Below are 19,639 nucleotides of genomic sequence, written 5' to 3'. Positions count from 1 at the left end.
TCCTTGACAATTCACACCTTTGGATATTTGGTTTCCACTTCATTTTCTCCTATCTCAGAGCAGTTCCCAAATCAGAGATAACCAGCCTAAGCTGGATGTTTCTCAGCCAGTCTGGGACTTCAAGAGTGTGGTGCATGGGCAGCAAACATCAGGGCCAAAGCCAATGATGAGGTACCAAGCAGGAAGGGTGGCAAGGCAGGTGAAACAAGCTCAGTTTCTACATGAGACTTCAGGAGAAAGCAGAGACTGCTTGCAAAAATGTGGAAAATTATGAAAAAAAAATTAAGAAAAGGGGCTGGGGGAAAAAAAAGGCTGGAAATATGAACTGTTTTAGGAGATTTGAAATCCACTTCTTTCAAAAGCCCAAAAACATGAAAAGTGACTAATTTAGGAAGCTCTGGTTTTGAACATGGTGTTGTTTCTGCTCAGGCCTTGAGCCAACCATGGAGAGCTCCAAGAGGGAAGGATCACTGAGGTGAATAAAAGCCAAGATGCAGCTGCAGATGAAGCCCTGCAAGGTGCTGAACTGCCCCAAACCAGCAGAACCTACAAGCACACAGACATTTTTATCCAACACCCCATGCCCAAATGGGGAAATCCCTAGAGATGGAAAGCAGATCAGAACAACCAAAATGCCCCAACCCTCTGCAGCAGCGAGTGCCATTGCCAAGGCATCCTTTGTGCACTCGACATTTATATGAGAGAGAGATAAAAGAAGGAAATTTAAAACAAAGGTTTCATTGCAGATTGCTACTTTCACATTGCTTTATTATTTGTTCTTTGCACATGTCAGATAACTGGACTTGCAAATAGCCTTAATTAGAAATGCAGATTACACTGGGGCAGAACACAGTGGACACTTTCACTCCAGCAATCCCGCTGGGAAAACACATGACCGGTTTGCTAAGAAACAGACTGAAAGTCAAAGTTAGCTTCATTTTTAGGCTGTGTCCTGTTCATAATCCAGCAGCTGTGAATAATTCTTCATTCTTAAAGAATTTAATGGAAGAATTGTGTTTCCAGTAGAAACTCCCACTGAAAGATCTGCAGCTCCTTGTAGTGGTTTTACGTGTTGAGGTCGGATCAGATGTGATCAGTCCTGAATTTCAGAGCTGCAACCAGAAAACCAGTGGGTTGTCTCAGACCTGAAAACAGGCTTCAGTACTTGAAAGCTTGTGTCCCTGCCCACAACTAGTGTGTCAAATAAAAGGTGTTACCTTTCCCTCGTGTCTGTTGGCTTACTTGCTTGCTAACGCTCCTCCTAAGAGTGGGACATCTCCCTCTGAACTTCACAATACATCTAAGTACAGTTACAAAAACAGAGCTTCCAATTCCTGGAATCAATGGCCATTTAAAATCCTACTGGCCATTTGATGTTTTGCAGGTGATTTCTTTGAGATTGGCCCGTTGCTTCTTTTGATTTTGCAATGGCTAAAATCCTCCACATGTATTAATCAAGAGATGTGGCTGTTTTCCCAGCTGCTGCTTTGCAATCATTACCAAGTTCAGAAGCAAGCAAAAATGGACTAGTTATGGATGAAAATTAGATGTTTCATTATACAGGACACTCACCAGCAGGATAAAAGCTGCTGCAGTCCACATGAGGTTCACCTGCTGCTCTTGGCTGTTGTTACCCTGGGCATCAGGGAGCAGAGCTGCAAGATGGGTCCACAACACAGTGAAGTCCCAGCTTAACCTGAAGACCAAATCTTGGAAAACAGCACTAATAAAGAGGCTGTAGAAATATATGTCAAAAAAAAAAAAGGTTGTTTGGAATGACTGGCTATGGATGTGGATATGGGGGATTCTTTTGCTTTTGTTAAGTGTTTATTAATCATTGTGACTTTGCTCAGTGTTCACTGAAGAAGCGTAAATATTTCACTAAAGACAAACATAAGAAGTATGCAACTGGTTTCAAATAAACCATTAAACATGTGAACCTGAATGGAAATACAGATGTACATCCAAAATATCTGGTGTGAAGATCAAGCCCATTCTCACAGACTCACACTTATACAGAAATCCTCACCTCCACTGGTAATGTTTTATGGGTATGAAATTTTCCCCTCTTATTTATTGTCTACATTTGTTTGTCCAAGGAGGTCTGTTGAGAGGATGTGTGTCTGGGCCAGCACTATCACCTTTCAGCCTCTGCATTGCCTGCAGCACTGTAGCAACTTCTTTATAATCAGTGGATTCTTTTTTTCACCGCATCACAATGGCAACTGGCAGATATTTTTAGAGGGGGGTGCACGCACAGAAAGAGAACCTCAGCTGCAGAGTTGCTCAATTCAGGTTAAATGGAACTGGTCTTATTTATTATAACTCCATTTCAATCCAAAATCCACCAACGACTCAACTACTCCTCTCTGCTGATGCAAAAATTAAGGGGTTAAACATTTCTTCCCTTCAAGTCAATGAAAAAAATCTTTTTGCCTATGGTGGGAGTAAAATGCTATTAAAGTTTTCTAATACTGCTTCTAAGAAAAGGTTTGGGTGGGAAGGATAATTGTTGAGAATTTTTTTTCTATGATATCTTACATTGACTTACTGTCAGAACTATTGCAGTGTTACAAAATATTTTTCCAAAGTCTTGCAATAAAAGGTAGCTGGAGATGTAAATAAAACATATAACTAAGTTTGTGACTTTTCAATTTAGAAATGACATGAAGGTCTCAGCATTTCAGAGAAATGTATAAATTTGTATCACAGTACTTATTATCAGGTTATGAACTGATTTTATCCCTAGAAGTATCTCAAATGTATATACTCCACTAAATTCCACCAAGTATCAGGTCTAGGTGAAGGTTTTAAACAATGTTTTTCAGATATTTGGATTCACTTAAATTGCTTCAGCAGTGCTGATGCTTCTTGGGTGTTTTATAGGGTCAATTTTACAGGCAGAGAATTTTATGTGAAGTGAGAAATTTTAGACACTTGGAAAATATGAGCAGCCACAAGTTAACATCATTGTCAGAAACATGACTTCAAAAATGTACTCAAGAAACAAAAATCTCCACAAGTCAGAGTCCATTGGAAATCACATGAAATGCAAGTGGAACTGGCTATGAACAGCTGAAAAACTTCTTTACCTCAGAGTCCAGGACATGACATTTCAGGTTGCTCATGAAAATCCAGGACAAGGTCTCCGTGTGACATCGTTTAGCATTTTCAACTGTTCATTTGACAAAGTTCAGAAAAATGCTTTCCAAGCTTGATCAACAGAATATGTAAAGGAAAAATCTAAATTATACTCTAAAAACTATTAATTTCTATGGACTGTGCCAGCAAACCTGCACAGTTTTCTCTTTGGACAGGACCAAAGCTCTGCCCTGGCTGGTGCTCAGGAATTCCCTTTCCCCCTATTTGGGAGCACCCAGACCCATTTCTTTTCCAGGAGCTGCTCAGATCTCTGAAGCCTCCCTCTGCCACCATCCCCTGCTCACAAAACATCCCTGCAAATGAGCTCCAGCAAGCACCCAAGCACACAGCTGGGGCAGGGAGACAACACCAACCTATGGAGAAACTCCAATTTCAAGGGAATGTTGAATTTCTCCCAGCAGGAGATGCAAATTCTTCTCTCAGCTACCAGAAACATTAACTCTCTCACGCTAGAAATTCCTCCATTATCTTCTATAAATAAGAATTAGCCAACACTAAACTATCATATCCCTGTGTGTTAATAATTTCTTTAAAATTCACATGATTTTGGGTATCTTCCTCTCTCTAACCTTATATTTTCTTCATCTGTGATTTCAGTGTTTTAATACTTCACAAGGAAACCTGCAGTAAATCTGAGGTTTCAAACAAACTACGTTATTGCATTAATGACCTCAGTAAAAGTTTATTTTCAGCACGACAAAAAACCAAACATTCTTTTCCTTAGGTCTCGTATATGAAGCAGGAAAGAAATTTAGTTTACAATAATGAAGCATTTCTGCTTCATTGTGGCTTTTGTCACTTTTCCAAAAACCCTAACACCTGATATAAGGCACCTGGCCATTGATTGCCCAAGGCATCAGAGTTTTACATCTAAAAATGAACATTAAACTTCAAAGCCACTTGATCAGGCAGCTTTCTCAAATTTCCGGTTTAATCTAAAACTCTGTGATTAAGGTGGCATACTTGCATAAATTTGGTCCCTAAATATTAGAACCATAACAGGTATCCAGTTCTTTTTTCAGAAAGGTGACCTCACTTGGACGAATTTTCAAAGTGTACATTCAAGCCTGTAATTCAGATATTCATGGACTTGATCTAGTGGTTGGAGTAGGTGAAATAACCCTTAAAGGACAGTGTAAAACACCAAAACAAACCAAGACACAAGATTCAAACAACAGGCTCTGTTACCAAGCAGATGTTTTTTTCTCACCATTTCACACAAGTCCAGATGTGAATGTGTTAGGGATGTTGATCAAGGGGTATTGGGTGACAAACATCCTTAACTACATTAGACTTGAAAAACTGGAGCAGAAAAATGGACTGAATCTATTTTTGGCAGCCCTATGGGACTGTGTCTCCCTGAAGATTTCTGTCTCCAGCCCTGACCTTCTCAGAGGTTTCCATCCATTTGGAAAGCACAGATAAAACAAGTGCTCAGTGCTGAGGTTTGCAGCACAGAATACTGGTGATGTTTCAGTTCTGCACTTTGGTGGCTGTGCTGGTTGGGGAGGGAACCACTGGAGCCCTCCAAAGGTGATTCATCCTCAGCTCCAAAGGATATAAATTCATTATAAATTCATTTCTCAGCAGCATTGCTGGAGAGAAAGTTTTGCCCCGTGGAGTCAGTCGGATTTTCGGACAACAGGCTCCCCACCTGGGAGGGTAGCTGCTCTCAGCACTGGTATTTTAACTTGTGGAGGATGGAAAACACGCTAGCAGAGAGTTTGTTTTGGCCCCACAATACAGGGATGGCTGAGCTCTGCATCCAGCAGAAGATTGTTGTTCCAACAATGGAAAACGGAAGGGGGGAAGAGATGAACTCGGAGCAGACAGCACACCAAAGCCAAAACACACATTGCAGACATTTCTGCTGCGGTGGGATACACAGGTTAAGCCAAGTCAATGCTCTGCAAGTCTAAAAACTCACGCTCCAACAAGCACCAGCCCTCGGCAGACCTGGGCAGAGCAAAGGTTTTTATTCCGGCAAAGCGACCAGTTGAGGGGAAGTGTGAGGTTTTTAACAAGTTGCTCCTGAGAAGATTTAATATCATATCTCCTCCTCTGCTGCATTCCCCTCTCACAGCCTGCCCCTCCCAGGAGGCTGAGCAGAGCTAAGTAATTTGGCTGCGAGACAAAGGGAGAGGAGGGTAGAGAGCAACTGGGGGAGCAAAAGATGAGAGATGTGAGAAGGCACTGGAGGGAGAAGGAGAGTGCTCTCCCAGGGAGCTGCTGAGGGCAAAGATGGCACAGAGATCACACAGGAGAAGCCACTGGCACAGGCAGGTTGTCCTCCCTCAGCTGCACACATCAGTCACAGTAGCAGGATGTCTGGACAAGTCCCTCTGGAAAGCACAGGCACTTGGATTCACTCATGGCAAACCAGAGGAGCTGCTGGGCTGTGACTCTGTCAGGGGGAGCAGATCCAGGTGTGTGCAGCCCTGACACATTGCAGGGGTTGGAATGGCCAGGGGCTGTGTCCAGGTGGTGGATCAGCCCCAGGCAGGGGGAGCTTTGTCAAAGCAGCCCCACCGAGGAGGTCACACATCTGAGCACTGCCTGCCCCACTCCCCAGTGGAAGCACAGAGCCAGCAGTGCCCTTGGACTAGGGTATCCCAACCTCTCCCTTCCTAGCTGAAGCTCAAGAGAGATAATTAAAGCAGAACAGTGTTTTTTTTTTCCCTTCTTCCTCTTCTAAACAAAGGGTGTGAGTTGAGCCTTAGAAATATCAATTTTTATACCAACACAGAGGACAGGACTGTGTGCTTTAGCACTGCACATACTCTGGATTTTATACCTCACTTCCTTCTTTGCCTTTGCTCCCTCTCTCTCTCCTTCCATCCTTTCCACTGGCACAGGCTGAAATCTGCCCTCCTTCTGCCCCAGCCTCTCTCAGAACCTTTACTTTGTCCTCCCTGCTCTTCCCAAACCTGATCCAACATCTCAGCATCAGCTGAGCTCAAGCTAAAGCACTCAAATATTCGACTGTGAATTGGATGCGAACTCAAGCCTGGGAATTCTGCATATCCTCCATGTATTTAGCTTGTATAAACAGCAGTAGATATTTCTGTCCCTTCTACACAGGCACACACATGCTCCTGCTGCTCCCAACCCTACAGGCATTCCCCAAAAGCCATCTAAAATTATTGCAAATGCAACACCACATTACGGCTTCTAAAAACTTAAAGAAAAAAAAAAGAGGAGTAAATAAAATAAAATACTAATAAAAAGTTAAAAGAAAAATTTCAAAAATTAAATTAAATTTTAAAAATTAAAATAAAATAAAATAAAAATAAAATAAAATAAAATAAAATAAAATAAAATAAATAAAAAATAAAATAAAAATAAAAGTCAGGCCCTGGCATACCTCCAGAGAGGAAAGCGTCAGATCTCAGCTGGTAAATAAGATGTTACTGTGAAGCTTGTAAAGCCAACGTTATTTCTCCTTTGTAAAGGCTCTACCTGCATAACATGAAGGGGGCTCAGTGACAGACACATTAAAACACCATTAAACTGTGAAATAGAACACAGTGTGAAAATAGATTTAACCTTCACAGCATATTGATCTCTACCCCGCGCCGTGCCTAAGTTCTTGGACAACTGTTTTATAATAGGTTTTACTTATTTTCCTGTTGCTATTCTGACTTCCTCAGAGGAGGGTGTTATTTCTAAAAGCTCCTGACAGCTAAGGGAAAAGTGGGCTTGTTTCTTAGTCATCGCTCAGTGCTCAAGCCTTGCTGCTGCCAGCTGCTCCATAAACAGAAATCAGTTTTGTGCGAGTGAAGGATGGGTCTGGGCAGCAGTGATTGCAGTGGGATGGGAGGAGGAGGAAGGGGAAGCGGAAAGGGAAGAGGAGACGGAGCTGTTTGCAAGGACTCTGCTGAACAAAACTCTGCAGGATGCAGGCAACCAGGCTGAACCCAAAATGCCTCCTGGAAAGGACAGTGCCAAGATTTATTTCAGCGTGCGGGGACACGGGCTCTGTTTGTGAAGATAGGTAAAATAATTGTGCACACATCTGCATATTCAGACGGGAAATCCTTCTGATGAATTGGCTGCCACAGATCACGCTGCTGCCAGCCAGTCCTTAGACTTTCACTGGGAGATAGGGATTTCTCACAGTGATGAGTTATGCCACAGGACCTCTGACCCGCCCGTCACCTCCCTCTGACCATTCATCCATCTCCCAGAGCCTTCTGCTAAGAGTTCAAACCCTTTCAAATGGCCAGGTATTTTTCTTTTTCACATCAGTTCAACAAAAATGTTCCACCCGCCTCTCCACTAGGATTTCCTTTCTGACCACCCCAAAATAAACCCAGCCGGAACACAGGACAGATAATGTCCAGCCACTTCCTGCAGCCCTGAACAAGGGCTTTGTAACATCCATGCACAAGCTAGATAAATTTTTAGGGGTGTGGAAGGGTCATATTTACGGAAATATTTCTGATGCCTCCCCCACTGTGGTCATCTGGCAAATTCTGGCCTGGTTGGAGATCTCTAAACACATGTGAAAGGAGGCTGAGCCCATCCATCAGACATCCCTGACATGCTGCATAGAAATCAAACCTCTACACTGGCTGCTGGGCACAGCTGAACACCCCTGGAGCAGAGTGCTGCATCCGTGTACCCAGACCTTGCCAGTAAATTAGCACCATACCAGACACGTTTGCACGCATGGTTCATGGGCAATTTGCAAATCGTCTGTGAGGCCACCGTGCAACTGCCACAGAGGTCACCACTCAGCAAGGGTGTCCAGGGCTAATTTCAGAAAAATGGCATTGACTTCAGCAGGACTGGGATGGTGTTCACTGAATTTAAGGCACCTGCCCACTGAAAATCTCAGTACACTTCCCCCTCTGGTTAAGTCATGCAGTTTTCCATGACATTGAGCATTTTGGTGTAGCACAGATGCCAACCACTCCCCAAAAATCTGCAGTCAACCAAAATGAATAACAATGTTAAATTTATCTCATACACCTGAACTCTTATTATTAGAGTTAAAAAATGAACAAACTCACCTTACAATCTGGCAATAGGAAGAATTATTTCCCATAACAATTTATGAGGCTTTTACAGGAATGTCCTGTTATGAATTACCTTAATCCAAGTCACACTGTGATGATGGAAATGACTGAACATGTGAGAAAACAGAAAATAATTTTGGAAAGAGATTCCCTACAAAGAAGCCTAACACTCTGCATGTGCAACAGAAAGGTTGCCAAAATCCCACTCCACAGACCCCTCACTTTCTGAGCATGTTCATACCTTGCACCCCTGGGCACTGCTCTGGTGAGCAGCAGCCCTGCAGAGCTTCAGGAGATAAACAAAATCCCCAGAACTCCATCTCTCTGAGGAAGGAGGGAGCTGGCAAATGGAAAAGGGGTAAGAGTGAATTTTCTGTTGCATGGGGTAAGCCAGAAACAAGTGCTGAAATCATCCAGGCTCTGCTGGCACAAGCTGAACCATGGTGCACTTTTTACTGTTAGTGCTCAGTGCTGCAGTGGAGGAGAGGACAAGCCACTGCTGCAGAATGTGACCTGTGCAGGAGCTCTCCTCTGACTGATTACATGAAAAGAGGTTCATTCAGAGTGTTCTCAGCAAGCTTTTAACCTCGAGATGTTCAGAAGCTACCAGATCTTCTGTGCTGCCCCATGCCAGCCCTGGGCAGATGGGTTTTGGCTGCCTGACAGGAGTTGCATCACATCATGCTCTGGGCACAGGCACCTTCTGCTGGTTTGTGATGCAGTAAACTCACATAGCTTGGGTCCTAATGGGCTGAAATTAAAGTATTTCCTCTCTCCTGTAGAGTATCTGGGCATGGGGTCTCCTAATTTTAACACCAGCAGAATAATTTCCATGAACATTGTGTTACTGTGAGGAACCCTCTTTCGGACCATCACCATCCTCTCAGCATTAGGGGCACTTAGTTTATCAGCAGCAAATTTGGGCACTGTTTATCCCTTTATCATAGAGTTTTGAAGACTCAAACCTTTGAGCTCCACAGGCATTTGATTTCAGTGCACTTCAGGTGCAGCTCATGAGCAGCACTTTAGTACAGCAGTGCAAGTGCAAAACATCAATTGTTCATTGCTTTTTCAAGTAGAGAAGTGGTGATATTTGCCTACAGGAATCCTGACACTGCTTCTATTCCCTGAAAGGAATCTTCTTTTTCCCTGTGCTTTAGAGAGGGCAAACACACTCTCACCAGCACAGCTGAGGAAGTTGTTTCCATTTTTGATGATGCTGGATCAGAAGGACAAGCCACTCTGCTGTTTAAGGGGAAGGGGAAAAGAAGACTTTGACTTTCCCTATGCCTCATCCATTCATGGACATTCCCACTCTGCTTACAGAAACTCTCCAGGAGCTTCTGTCTCACCACACAAGGTCTTACACAGCCTACAGCTCCTACAGATCATGGGAGGGTGGTACACAGGCAGAACAAAATATAAAAACAATACAAAGGAAAGTGGACAGGAAAGTGAGACTAGGAAATCCTAAATCAAAACAATCCAGGCTGATTTTTCTGCCACATACTCATCCTGTGACCGCAGGCAAATGCTTCTTCAGGAAATGGTTCGAGTTTCTTCACTTGCCCTCTGGCCTTCTGAGCAGAATACCAAAATCTTCAGGGTAGCACCTGAAAGTTACTCATTGTGTTTGGATCTCAATGTTCAATCATTTAATAAACCCATTTAACTGCAATCTCAAGTGCAAAGCCTGAAATGCAAATACCTCATTCGAAAACATATTTTGAAGCAACAGTCACACATGGCTGTGGAAAGATGATGATAATTGTGACTGCTTACATCAAATGGTATTGCCCAAATTGGTATCATATCCTACTCTAAAGGTCTGAACAGAAGCATCTGGGCCATCACGGCAGAGTTAAAAACAAGCCCATCGAAAATGGATAAACAATTAAAAATGTATTGAAAGAAAAAAGAAAAAGAGAAATCATTCCTAATTAATTCTAGTGCCCTGTACAACCCCAGACTATTTGTAATCCTACAGGGAACATCTTTATTGATCTGGGGGACGCTGCAGCAGACTTCTGATGCTTATCTCAGCATAAAAATAGGCTCTTGTGATGAGCAGTGATTTAATTACATGACAATCACTGCTAACAATGCATGGCGAATACCAAAAATATGCAGAGCAAGAGTGGCAGTGATAAATGCAAGGGAATGGCATTGACTTTCAGTAAAGTCGTCTATTGCCAGAGCTGGAGGGAGACTTCACCCCCCTCCCAGCCCTTCTCCTAAGGTTGTAGCTGCTGTGTGGTTTCAGATGCTCACTCTGGAATGAGCCGACCATGGGCAGACAGAAGATGGAGGGAGAAAGCAGACAGCCATGATCAAAGCAAAATTTAGCACACAAGTCACTGAATCTAACAGGCTTTTTTTGTCTGTAGGAACATATGCTCTTTCCACTGTGCATCTTCTCTTGAAAATGAGGATGAGAGATATTTACTTTGGGAGGTGGCAGTACTGAGCAAGTGAAAAATACATGGTTTTGCTGTGCACAGATTTAGTTAGCCCCATAAAATCAGTTGCCCTATGCAACAGCAAGAGATCAAAGACCAGTCAAATCTCACATGCCACAGACAGTAGCTAGGATAGAACTAGCAGTGCTTGTTCAAGAAACAGAAATAATTTTCATGTGATCTTATTGGAAAAAAAAAAAAAACAAAAAAAACCAAAACAGGGTAGACTAAGACTCCCCCTCATATTCACTTATCAGTATTGAGTGTGAAATTGAAGCATTCACCAGCGCCTTTGAAGGCTGTAACATTGCTGGTGAGCAGACTTTGCACTGTCCTGAAGGCATTTGGATCCTTTGGGACTGAAGAATTGAGCCTGACTGTGCATTTGGAAGTGGCAGGCCCAATTCCTTAGGTTTTATCACCTTCAGTTTGTAGATGACAGTTCAACATTTAATATTTTATCCCACCGTAAAAGCAACTGACCAAAATGCAGAGATCAAGAGCAAAAAAAATCAATTATTTCATCTGCTGAAAGTTTGATCACAACAAATCCAGCAGAGAGGAGATATCCCCAGCTAACAGCCCCTAGGTTCCCTGGGGAACCATTCTCTACCATACCCATCCATCTGTGCCCCAAACCACTGAGGGCCAGGCCCTTATGCTTCCTCCTTGGACTGAAAGTCACTCCTTAAACGTGCTGGCTGAGCCATCCTAGCAGACAGTGTTTAAGAGTGAGAGGTAAAATCTTTTGCCCATCTAAACCTGACCATGGTTGGCCCTGTAAGACCCAGAACCAGATGTGCGTGCCCAGCCCATGAGACTGTCCTGCCTTCCTTCTGCAAGAGTTTACAAGGCTGGTTGGACTAGGATATCAGCACAAATTTTACACCAGCAAGTCTTCCAGCTCTTACTTTCCTCCCCTGCAAGAGGCACACCATCATGTTCAGCCAAGAGGGAGTTTGCAGGTGTTCAATCCAACACGCAGCAATGTTCATCCACATAAAATTTAACAAGAATCACCAGCCCTCAGGTGAAAGCCACACTGAGAATTTGAACTCGTGCCTGCCCAGGTGCTGGTGCTGGTGCAAACACTGAGACCTGGATGCCATCTCCTGCTTCCCTGTGCTCAGTTTCATGATTTATGTCACATGAGCATGTCTTCCATACAAAACAAAGTGACCCCCTAAATTCCCTTGAAATGCTGTGTTTTCAGTCACAGCATCACAGAGAAAAGCAGATTTAAAATGCTGTGATGTCAAGAGACTTTTTTTTTCACTCCAATACTATTTCTAAATGCTGGTGAATATTTACATTAATCATAAATATAACCTTTGCTCATATTTTCCTTGAATTACTCAATTACTGCCGAGGGTCTTCCCCTCTGATAAACTCTCAGGCAGATACTTTGTCCCAAAATCATATTTCACCTGGCTTAATTTACCCAAATTTGAGAATTATTAAAGCAGTCTATCTGCAACAAACCAACACAAATTTGGAGTATCTCAGCTTCCTTCTGAGTTGGTAACTCTTAGGATGCAGAGGAACAGATATTCTTATCAAGCCTCTGTGAGATTTACAGGGATAGATGCACCAGGGCCCTGACACATGCAGCTTTACAGATAAAACGAAACACAATATTAAAATCAGAACAGCATTCTAACACATACCATAGTGTCTAAAGCCAAAGATAACATTTCCAAAATAATCCATCAGCTTAGTTAAAGGATGGAAAATCTAAAGGTTAAGGTTTGAAGGTATTTGTCAATTTTTTAGTTATGGTATTGGAGAAGCCAAATTCCTTCCTAGTGTGAACTCACTGGTCTGATAGGAAAATAACTCCAGTTCCACTTGTGGTAGCACCTGCAGAATAAGGCCCTCCAAATTAAAAATATAAAATAAATGTAGCCCCATATAGAGCACAGGAAATTAAATGGTAAGTTTTTGTTTTCTAGTGGGACAGTCCTGTTCAGGGAGTTGTTGTACTCTTACCCCAGGCAGGGAATTAGCAGCAGCCAGTTTAATTTCTAGGGGACACCAGCTGCCCTTTCCCATGGTGCTGGTCTGCTGGGCAGGGCTCTCCAGGGGGATCCCTGGGCAGCAGGACAAAGCCTGGGCTCTCCTCTGCTTTGTGGGAGGTTCAGGAGTGACTGAGGGGGAAGCAGAGCTGTGGCTGAAGGGTAAAATCCAGAGATTTTCAAGCAGAGAAAAAGGAAAGGTGTGTGGCATTTCCAGCTGTGCTTTACTCAGTTATTTGCTTGCTTCCCACAAGGTGTGTTTCAGTGATTGACTTTTACTAACAATGATCATAGGGAAACCAAGTCCTCAGTCCTATTCATGAATATTCCAAAAAACCAAACCTTCAGCAGCACCTTATGGTTGGGCAAATGTGAGTAGATATTGAATTTGCACATACATGTCAAACCCAATTATCTGCACACTGTACAGTCAGTGGACATGCTTCACATTCCCGTATCTCCACAATTCTACAATCCAAAAGACCCAAAGTTAGACTGGAACTTCTAAATGGCTTCTGGTCTTGGAGACCTTAGACTAAAAACGCCCTGAAAGTACCTTGAGGTAAAAATCTAAGTTTTTTATTTCCAAGCTATACATTGAATAGTTTAGAAATGTAAAAACTGATAATTTGCAGAGGGAAATGGACACAGAGAGGTAGCCTTGCTTTAAGAATCTCATGACAAATCTGAATATAGAGTTTGATAAGTGGACTGTGCAGAAACACAACCCTCCTTTCCTTTAAGCAGAGCCTAGGAAATCCCACTAAAGAATTGTAGAAGGTGAGATGAGACTTTACCTCATTTCCTGATGCAGAGGAGATGCACTTACCCTCCTTACCCCAAGCAAACTTCAGTGTGAATTGTTACACTGCACTGCCAAGGGATGTCCTTGCTTACCTAGTCAGATATTAAATATTATAGCACAGCATTTTGCAAAAACGTGAAATGTATCTCCTAATCCAGACAAATTAAAAGCATCATCTTAAACTCAAATGTTTATTGCATTTCAAACAGCATTTATCAAAACAAAGAGCTCATCACAACATATATAGGTACTGGACCATCCAAACCCCTTCATTTGGTATGTCTCCAGCATAACAATTAATACAAATTATTCTGAAACCCAACATATCTACACCAAAAAAAAAAAAAAAAAAGAAGAAAAAGATATCTGTCTCCTGAACAGAAATCAGTTCCACGTGGAAAAACCTAAAGAAAAACCTCTCAAACTACTAAAGTATCAATCTGAATTCCTGAATAAATAAACAGTTTTTCCCGCAGTCGAATGTTTTCACTCAAATCAACAATCAGATCCCACACGCCTGCTTAAATATGCCTGACTTTGGTCCTTACAAAATGACAAGATTACAGTATGATAAACCAGATGATAGTTTTAAGCGAGACAATGAGGCATTGTTTACAGAGAAGATTGAGAAACTGGTTTAACAAAAGGGTTCCGTGGATGTCTATTGTATGTACAAGAAGGAGATTTACTGGAGATTTTGTAATTTCTACAAGGCTCTTTCCAACCAGCTTCATTAAGTTGAAGTAAATCAAATCATGCAGAGATCTGGCTCAGCCAGAGAGACATGCCGGGAAAGATACAAAATGAAGAAGAACAGACGCGAGATGATAAGCTTTAGAATCTTTGGCATTTTTCATAAACATTTTCAAGGTTTTTAAATCTGTATATTCACCCATTTTCCCCCACACACTCGCCTATAAATACATTATACATGTACTCTTTATACACAACTCTGTATATGCATGGGTACACAAGCACACGTGCAAACAAAGAGGCATTTTTGTGGCTTTTTAAACCAGGATAATCTTTCCCCAATCCTTCCATTTGCAGCTACACACAGCTTTGCATGAGCAAAATACATTCTTTAGCCAATCAAGTATATGAAAATGTGCCTGTCCTTATTCAAAGGCACAGTGGGACTTCGAAAAATAAACTTATGAAAAACTACTGAATCTAGCTAATAACCCAGTGGAAGATAGTCTGCTGTTAGCTATCCTTCTTCAAATTCCTGGAACAGGCCCACAGGATTGTGCTATGGAATCACATACAACTCCATCTGGATCACCAACCCATAAGCAAAGTTTTAACCATTTTACCTTTTATTAGATGACTTTCAGAGCCATTTTTTCTCTTTTTTCTTTTTTTTTTTTTTTTTTTTTCCCAAAAATAATCCTATCTCTCAGGTTTCTGTATTTCTTTGTACTGTCAACTGCCCCAGGGAATGCTGGTGGTAATCCCTGCCTGGGAATCATAAGCAACACCTCCAGCTCTCCTGCTACCAATGACTTGTGGTGACAAATCACTCCCAAAATGTCCCACAGCACCTAAAGGACCTAGGGCTGCAATATCACCAAAATTAAGCAGGTTTTACACATGATTCTGTTTTAGTTTCCCCAGTCAAACAACCTGACTAATGCTGGTTTTCTGAAATACATAAAGCAAGTGCACAATTGCCAAAAGACTGGTAAGCAAGCAAGAAATCACATTCTTCACAGAACACAAAATGGGGTCCTTTCTTCTGTCTTTCCATTGCTGTTTCCACTTGACTTTACTTCTGGGTCCTCTTTTTGTGAACCACCAGGACAGAGTGCAAGAAGACATCAGTGGTGGACCAAAGCCTGCACACTTTTGCACAAACACTTCTTTGGGCACGTGCTCTCCTTCTGCACAAGCACTTGTTCCTTTAAGGCTATAAAGTGTTTTTGTTTTTTTTTTTCCTCTTGGATCTGTAGTGTTGACCCCTCTGGATTTAGACAGGAAAACAACAGCTATGCTGAAAATATCTGATGAGATGGAATTATAAAAGGCAAGCCAACAGAGTCTTTTCAGGTCACTGAGTTAGCCTTTTCTCTTAATCCTTTCATGGCATAAGGTTTTCATGCATCCATTGCCAGCAATGGATTTCTGATGATTCCAGTATACAAAGAGTTAACCACAGGCTGGGCTTTAAGGAAAAAAAAAAAGAGGAAAAAAAAAAGGGAAAAAAAAGGAAAAAGAAAAATCCACAAGTGCTGGATGAAATACTGAGATACTGTTGGAGCTCCTAGCTCTTTCTGCTAATTATGATAAAAAACTTTTTAAAATGTACACTGCTTGAACAGAAGATGGGTATCAAAGACTCGTTAATTCAGAGCTTAAACCTTTCTAGGCACAGTGATTTAACTCAGAAAAGAATAGCTTTCATATCTTAATGTAAATCTGTTGGATATGTTAAAAACTGGTTCAGAGCATCTCCTCACATCAGCTCAGCTGATCTGCTACACTAAGCAGAATTATCTCTTCCTACATAACACAGGGAGTGCTGCCACATCCAGCCTTGTCTCTGCAATCAAAGGGGGGAAAAAAATAAAAGAAAAATAAAAGGTGCAGTTGCACCATCCTCTCCCATTCTCCTCCCCATCCCACAAACTAATCCACGTTTCACCTTGCTCTTTTTTGGGATTCCACGCCAAAATGACAACCCAGAAAAAAAAAACCCAAGACAGGCGTTTATCAAAAACCACATCTTCCAAGAAAGAGAAAGTCTGTGGCAGTGACTCTAGTGTTGTTCTGAAGCGAGGAGGAGGGGAGGGGAGCAGTGTGTGCACGCCTGTGCAGGGAGGGAGGTGCTGCGTTCCCAACCCTGCTGCATCCTAGAGCGCGCTCCGCTTCTTCCTGATGGGGCTGGAGCTGCTGGATGGTTTCAATTCAGCGTGCTGCACCTGTAAAAACAAACAGGCATGACGTTTGCACTTAGGTAACTCTAGCTCGCTGCAGCGTGTGTTAATGGCTCCCCCAGGACAAACCCAGGGAAACTAAGGAAGGTTCAAAAGTAATGAATCATTCTCTAAACACAGGAACATGGGGGATTAATTGCAGGAAGGATTTGAGAAGTCATGCATCATTTCTTGAAACAAAAATATTAAAAGCAGATTTTTCTAATGAGATACATGGGGCTCTACCTGATTTCGGCAATCTTTTGGGTTTGTTTTGGTTTGGGAGTTGTTTTTCTTATCTTTCTGGCATTAACCTATTAGTTTAATAAACTTCTCTCAGGAGTCTCAATTCAAGTGGATCCCAATAGACAGTAAGATCACGGTTGTCAAAACCATACAGAGACCCTGGGATCCTGAAATACTTAATAATTTCAGAAAAGGAAAGTATTCTTCCAAACAGAACCTGGACAAAGCTACCTCCACCTTTCAAAACAAATCCATACACAATGAAATGATTAAAACATATGTGGCAAACTGTGAAGGATGGTGTAATCTCCAAACTGTCTGTTGTGGGAGACAAAAGTATTCCCACTGAAATCCTGGGGAAAATTTGGCTGAACACACCATCTTTTTCACTCCTCCTCTGTCTTTTGTCCGACATGTGGTTGTAAATGGGTACTGTACAGGCAGGAGTCATTTCTAACTCACTGCAGCACCCCAGTGAAATGCTGATGCATTGATAGCTCATAAAACAAACCAGACAGAGGAGCTTTGGAGCTTCTATGGATGACTCGTCCCTAAAGTGTGTGGCTGTCAGTGTTTTCAGCACTAGTGGAAAACTCCAAGGTTTGCCCCATCCAAGGAACTTTTATCATTCCTCCCATAGAAAATGGGTGATCATTTTCCTTGGAGAGCTCAAAGGACCCCAGTACGATAGAAACCATTCAAGGAAATGTTGTAAGTGTAAATGTTAAATAAAGCATAAATAGAAAAGCAGTTTATCTTTAAACATAAACACTTAAAGGGCATATGCAAACCATCACTGCAAATCCAGTGGCCTCTACAAGAGCAATGACAACAAATAAAAATGCACTGAAGCTTAATGGCTCTATGAATGCTCCTGCTTAGCCTTTTTTCTCCCACCAGTCCATGGTGAGATCTTCCCAGTTATTAATGCTGCCACCAACCAGTCTGGTGGAGTCTTGAAATAAATATCACCAGAAGCTTTGTCCAACCCTGCTTCTACCAGATGCCTCAACACTGCATGTGAATAATTCAATTTCTGTCTCCAACAGAATAAAGTCACTACAGGTGAGATTGTGATTTCCAGTGAGCAGCACCTCAGAGGGAAAGTGCCACGATTCACACAGAAAGGTACAATGTCAGAGGGATCCTGAGCATCAGGATCAGGGCCCAGGGACACAGATTCCAGTTAGGTGAAACAAAAGAAAGAATCCTTTATATTGTGTGGCTTCATTACCCAGCAAGACTATTTTCCCTTCTCCAAGAGAAATAAACAGATCCTGACATTCGAAAGGATTTATAGTTCGAATAATTTCCAGGAAGATAGGCGAGATTGCTGAAGACAATGTTGTTGTTTCAAAGAAATGGGAGAAGACACAAGACTTGACTGAAAGTGAGGGAGGATAGATTCTGGTTAGATTAAAACTTATAATTCTATAATGGTAGAAGATTGATCTGATCAGCTGTAGAGTATTTTAAACACATTTCAGGGTTTTCTTTAAAGAAAAAGATGAGCAGGGAATTGTCCAAAGGAGGCCTGGAGCTCAAGCACAATGTCACAGAAATAATTCCCCCCCGCCATTCCTCCCCCTATCTTGAGAAAAAGGAGAATTCAGCAAATCCTTTTGGATGGTTATCTCTATCAAAGAGACTATTTTTCTCCTCCCTCTGTACAAATACCGGAGCAGAAAGGTGACGAAAACCATAGCTCAGTAACCACGCTGAGTGATTTTCCAGATCATTTTTAAGTAGGTCTTTTCAGGATAATTTTTCTGCAATCATTTTATCCTTCTGACAAAGGATTTTGGCTCCCCTCTCTTCTAACACTCTCTCCCCCTTCCTTTGTGGATTTTCCCCAGATTCCTTATCGCTGTTATTCAAAAGTCTTTGGCATTGTATTCCCAAACGGAGCACCCAGCCGCTCTCAGTGTCACTCCTTGCCTCTGTTGGCTCTGGCCATTCATTACTTACCTTTTGAACATCAGATGGTACCCTGGAGAGGAAATCTAGTAGCTCATTATTGTCGATGGCATAGGGATTTCTAAGCTTCTTAGTAAATTTATTTATGCCTAGGATGAAAAAAAAAAAAATTAAAAATAAAGGCAAACAAAATAATATGACCCCTTTCTACTCCCTCCTTCTAAATTTGTTCAGGCAAGGTGAAAAAGGGAAAGGGAATTCACAAGTAAAAATTAGTGTGAAAACAATGCCTCAGACTTAAAGCCACACACATGTTCCCTGTCACATGGAATCACTCACAAGTGCTTCCTGGAGGAAGTAGAGGACATTATTGAGAAAGGTATTTCTCTACGTTTGGGATCATGTGTTGCCAACAATGTGGTGAAAAGCAATTGCAGCATGAATTCATCTGGGGAGACTATAGGGAGAATACACACACTGAAAACCAAGTGTGCTGTTAAATCTGCTGCCCTACATGACAAACCAGAAGGCTCCGAAAATAATTGGGAAAAGGTTTTTTTCCTTCCCTCTCTTCAGAAAATGAAAGCTTCCCTTCCCCATCCCTCATGGCTTATCCCCTTTCTGCAGAGCCACATTTGCCAAACTGCCCATATTATGATGCTGTGGGACACTGGAAAACCTTATCACAGGGTTTACTTTAGTTTGATCTTTGTGTGAATAATTAGGCTTATTAACTGCAGCAATAGCAGTCCATCTCCATGGACTTAGTTAAGCTTCAGTGGCAGAGGTGGTCCCTAGCCTGGACACAAGATCCATGGGAGTGTAATGTTCATATTATTGTGAAGTTCATAAGGTCTTCTCTTGCTTCTCTTAAGGTCTTCTAGGTGAAGGAAATCAGCTAACCCATTTTAAAGAATAGCAAAAAATTCAAATGTTGGTTGCCTCTGAGGATCATAATACAGCATTCAATTCCATCATGCCCCTGTCCAAAATCTCATAGTGCTTTCCCTGAAAGTGATTTCAAATGTGATGGCTGCTCCAGCATTCTCCTCTCTCTGAAATGTACCTGCTTCACATCTGAGATTCAGCTTTTCAGCCA

The 19,639-nt window shown here is 42.0% G+C and overlaps 1 protein-coding gene across 2 annotated transcripts in view; it reads right to left on the bottom strand.

Moving 5' to 3' along the window:
- Positions 1–13,671: 13,671 nt before the first annotated feature.
- MCTP2 (multiple C2 and transmembrane domain containing 2) overlaps positions 13,672–19,639 on the bottom strand; it is a 117,176-nt gene continuing 111,208 nt past the window's right edge. For both annotated transcript variants that reach the window (XM_033071097.2, XM_033071098.1), the window contains 2 exons: positions 18,592–18,689; positions 13,672–16,383 (listed from right to left, as the gene is read on the bottom strand). In XM_033071097.2, coding sequence (XP_032926988.1) covers positions 16,315–16,383; positions 18,592–18,689 — 167 coding nt within the window. In that variant the 3' untranslated portion in view covers positions 13,672–16,314. The remainder of the gene's footprint in view (positions 16,384–18,591; positions 18,690–19,639) is intronic.

Source organism: Catharus ustulatus, chromosome 12 (assembly GCF_009819885.2).
Source record: "Catharus ustulatus isolate bCatUst1 chromosome 12, bCatUst1.pri.v2, whole genome shotgun sequence".
Classification (NCBI taxonomy): domain Eukaryota; kingdom Metazoa; phylum Chordata; class Aves; order Passeriformes; family Turdidae; genus Catharus; species Catharus ustulatus.
Note: the sequence above shows the minus strand (reverse complement) of the source record. Positions and strands in the feature narration are given on the sequence as shown.